The sequence below is a fragment of the Chinchilla lanigera genome, unplaced genomic scaffold (genome assembly GCF_000276665.1).
Source record: "Chinchilla lanigera isolate Chin_1 unplaced genomic scaffold, ChiLan1.0 scaffold00146, whole genome shotgun sequence".
Classification (NCBI taxonomy): Eukaryota; Metazoa; Chordata; class Mammalia; order Rodentia; family Chinchillidae; genus Chinchilla; species Chinchilla lanigera.
Genome location: NW_004955547.1, coordinates 1,356,291 through 1,359,309, shown reverse-complemented (window position 1 = coordinate 1,359,309; position 3,019 = coordinate 1,356,291). Strand labels below are relative to the sequence as shown.

Genomic DNA, 3,019 nt, shown 5'->3' with positions numbered 1-3,019 from the left:
TCCTCGATTTTAGAGAACAGGAACTCGGCGTTTCGGACACCTAGAGGCTGGGCGCTTCATTCCCCTACATTAAAAGGACACAGAAGAGCTTGCTACTGCGACTCTCCTCGGGCGGCCGCTTCATGTCCGCAGGGAGCGCTTCTGTGTTGCTTTGTCCCGGTTCACTCAGCCCAAGCTTGCTGTGCAGAGCTAGCTTCTCCCTCACGCTTCACTTTTACTTTTTCAAATAAACTCTGTCATTGCTGAAAAGAAAAGACAGATCATGCAGAGATAGAAATTCCCTACGATGAACGTTATCATTACGTATACCTGAAATATACCAATAAAATTTTTTAAAAAGTGGAGATTACAGAAAATCTCCTTCCCCTAGAACAGTAAACTGAACTGTTAAGAGAGCCACCCGTTACTCAACTTTGTTCAAAATAAAACAATTTTAACATAGTTTTTTTAAAAAGCAAAGGTAACATGAAAATTACATACAAGTATGAAGGATTTCAGGCTTCACAGAGAGATAAAAGGGAAAGTTATTCTGCCCTGCGTCCAGTGCCATTCTCCGGTAACTACTAAATATCTCTTCCGTGATTTGTGCAAGTGCAGGCACGTGAATCCTCTTCCCTTTCGTACAGTGGGCCTTTTGCTCTGCGCTCTGTGCTTTGCTTGCTTTTGTTCATTCAACATTATCTCTTGGGGATTTTTCCCTATCAACAGGGACCCCTCTTGTTCTTTCAAACAGGGAAATAGTGTTGCTTTATACTATGTGACTGTTTAAACATCCTCCCATTGATGGACACATAGGTTATTTCCAGTTAGTGCTGTTTAATATTTTACATTACAGTAGTGAATATCTGCATACGGATAAGTTCTGCATGTTTGTACCTGTATGAGAGATTCTTATTGGATAAAAGAGTATGTGCACTTTCGGTCTGAGTATTATGAAAGGATCCTTCACAGGCTTTTCCACCAGTGTGTATGAAAGTGTCCAGTTCCCCAAACCCACGTCAAAATCAAGCTGACTCTAAAAGTCTGGTGATACAATAGGCAAAATGGTGTTTACTTTAGTCAGTTCTTTAACTATGAATTTGAGCATTTTTATCATTGGCTATTTAAATTTGTATTTCTGTTACTCATACCTCTTCCTCTTTTGTTTTCTTCCTGATTAAAAAATTACTGATCTTATCAAGTTGTAATGTCTCTTTCTTTTAGTACTGGAGGTTGAACCCAGGGCCTTCCTACAGACTTACAAGCCACGTCCCAGCCATCCCCCTCCCTCCCCCACACCCTTTTGAGCCTGGGTATTTCTGAGTTGCCCATGCTGGGCTTGAACTCTTATTTCCTCCTGCCTGAGCCTCCCAGAGGCTAGAATTCCAGGCAGGCACCACCGCTTCCAGCTGTAATGTCATTTGACATGACAGAGTCCAACCCTTCGCTTATTATCCCTGGGAAATGGTTTTTCCAAGTTTGTTTTTGTACTTAAACTTTGTTTGTAGAACATTTTCCACTGCAGCAGTTTTAGATTTTTTTTTTTTTTTTTTTTTTTTTTTTTTTTTTTTGAGACAAGGTCTCGCTATGCAGTTCAGGCTGGCCTTGAGCTCACTTAGTAGCCCAGGCTGGTCTCCAACTAGTGGCAATCCTCCTGCCTCAGCCTCCAGAGTGCTGGGATGACAGGCGTGGGCCACCACATCCGGCGAGCATTTTACCTATGTAGATTTATCAGTTCTTTCCTTTACAGTTTCTCCCTCTTAAGATTTTTAAAATTCGACAGTGTCTTCTCTAGTGGTTTCCTGTTTAACAGCATGCACCTGCAATGGACAGGACCGCGCGGGGATCAGGCTGCACTAACCCCCTCACCCGTGCGCACTCACCGGCCTCAGCACCCTGCACACCTCGCGGAGGATCTGCTCCTGGCTCTTCACCGAGCACAGCACCAGGGTGCAGACCACCACATCCATTGAGCCGTCGGCCACCTGGTGCATGTTCTCACCCACGCCCACCACAAAGCGCTCAAACTGTAGGTGCCGATTCTCCGCGATGCTCTTGATCAAGTACTTCTCGAAGTTGGGGTTGGGGTCAATGCACGTCACCCTGCACTCAGACGGGTAGAACTTGAAGTTGGCCCCAGTGCCGCAGCCCAGCTCCAGCAGGGAGAGCTTCCCTGCGGGGCCTGCGAACTCCTGCAGGTTGCTGAAGAGCTCCCGCTTCTTGCTTGCCATTTGTCGGTTGTATGTCACAGTGAACCTCGACAAGAAGGCGGGAAACCATTTTTTGCAAATCCAGTTCCATACGCCCAGAAAATTCAGCAGGTACATGGGAAGTAACAGGATGTAGAGGACCAGCTGAAGGGCAAAGATAACGAACGCCATCTCTCAGACGCGGAGAGAACACAGCCCCCGCGGGAGGCGGCTCCTTTAATTACAGGAAGCGGGCCGCTCCCGGCGCCCCGCGCAGCCAATCGGCGCGCGGACAGAGCTTGCTGCGGGCGGGGGCGCCGCTCCGGCCGAGTCCGCGCGGGGCGCTGCGGCAGAACCGAGACCTTCGGCGGGAGTTGGCTCGCGGCGTGTGCGCTGTGCAGTGGGGTGGGAACGCTCCCAGCGCTTCCCTAGTGGAAGGCTGACTGCCGCCCTCTCGCCCAGATCGGCTTCCTCTCCTCTCTCGCTGATTCCCGCCTCGAGCTCTCTTCCGCCCCGGGCACTTCCACCCGCCCGGGCCCCGGCCCCTTACGGAGGACGCGTGCGGTGCCGCCGGTCCGCGCACCAGCTGGGCAGGGCGGGGCCCCCGTGCGTCACAGCCCCGCTCGCTTCCCGCTCACACTCCCCTCCCCTCAGCGCACCCTCCTCCAGGCCTGAGTTTTAAAGAGGAAGCACAGGGCGAGTTTTCCTGGCCACACTCAACAAGAATCCCTGCTTTTACTTTCCCGGCGGAGGCTCAGAGAGTAACCCAACAGCGAGCTCGTTGCTAATTCACTGTTGGCGCTGCCCGTCTGTGAAGAGCAAGCTCGGACTTTAAACTGCGTTTGACTACT

General features: G+C 50.3%; 1 protein-coding gene across 1 annotated transcript in view; it reads right to left on the bottom strand.

Moving 5' to 3' along the window:
- Window positions 1-2,780, bottom strand: part of Mettl7a (methyltransferase like 7A) — a gene marked incomplete in the record, with an annotated part of 8,660 nt that extends 5,880 nt beyond the window's left edge. The window contains 1 exon segment of the mRNA XM_013508460.1: window positions 1,863-2,780. Coding sequence (XP_013363914.1) covers window positions 1,863-2,360 — 498 coding nt within the window.
- Between the last annotated feature and the right edge of the window lie 239 nt (window positions 2,781-3,019).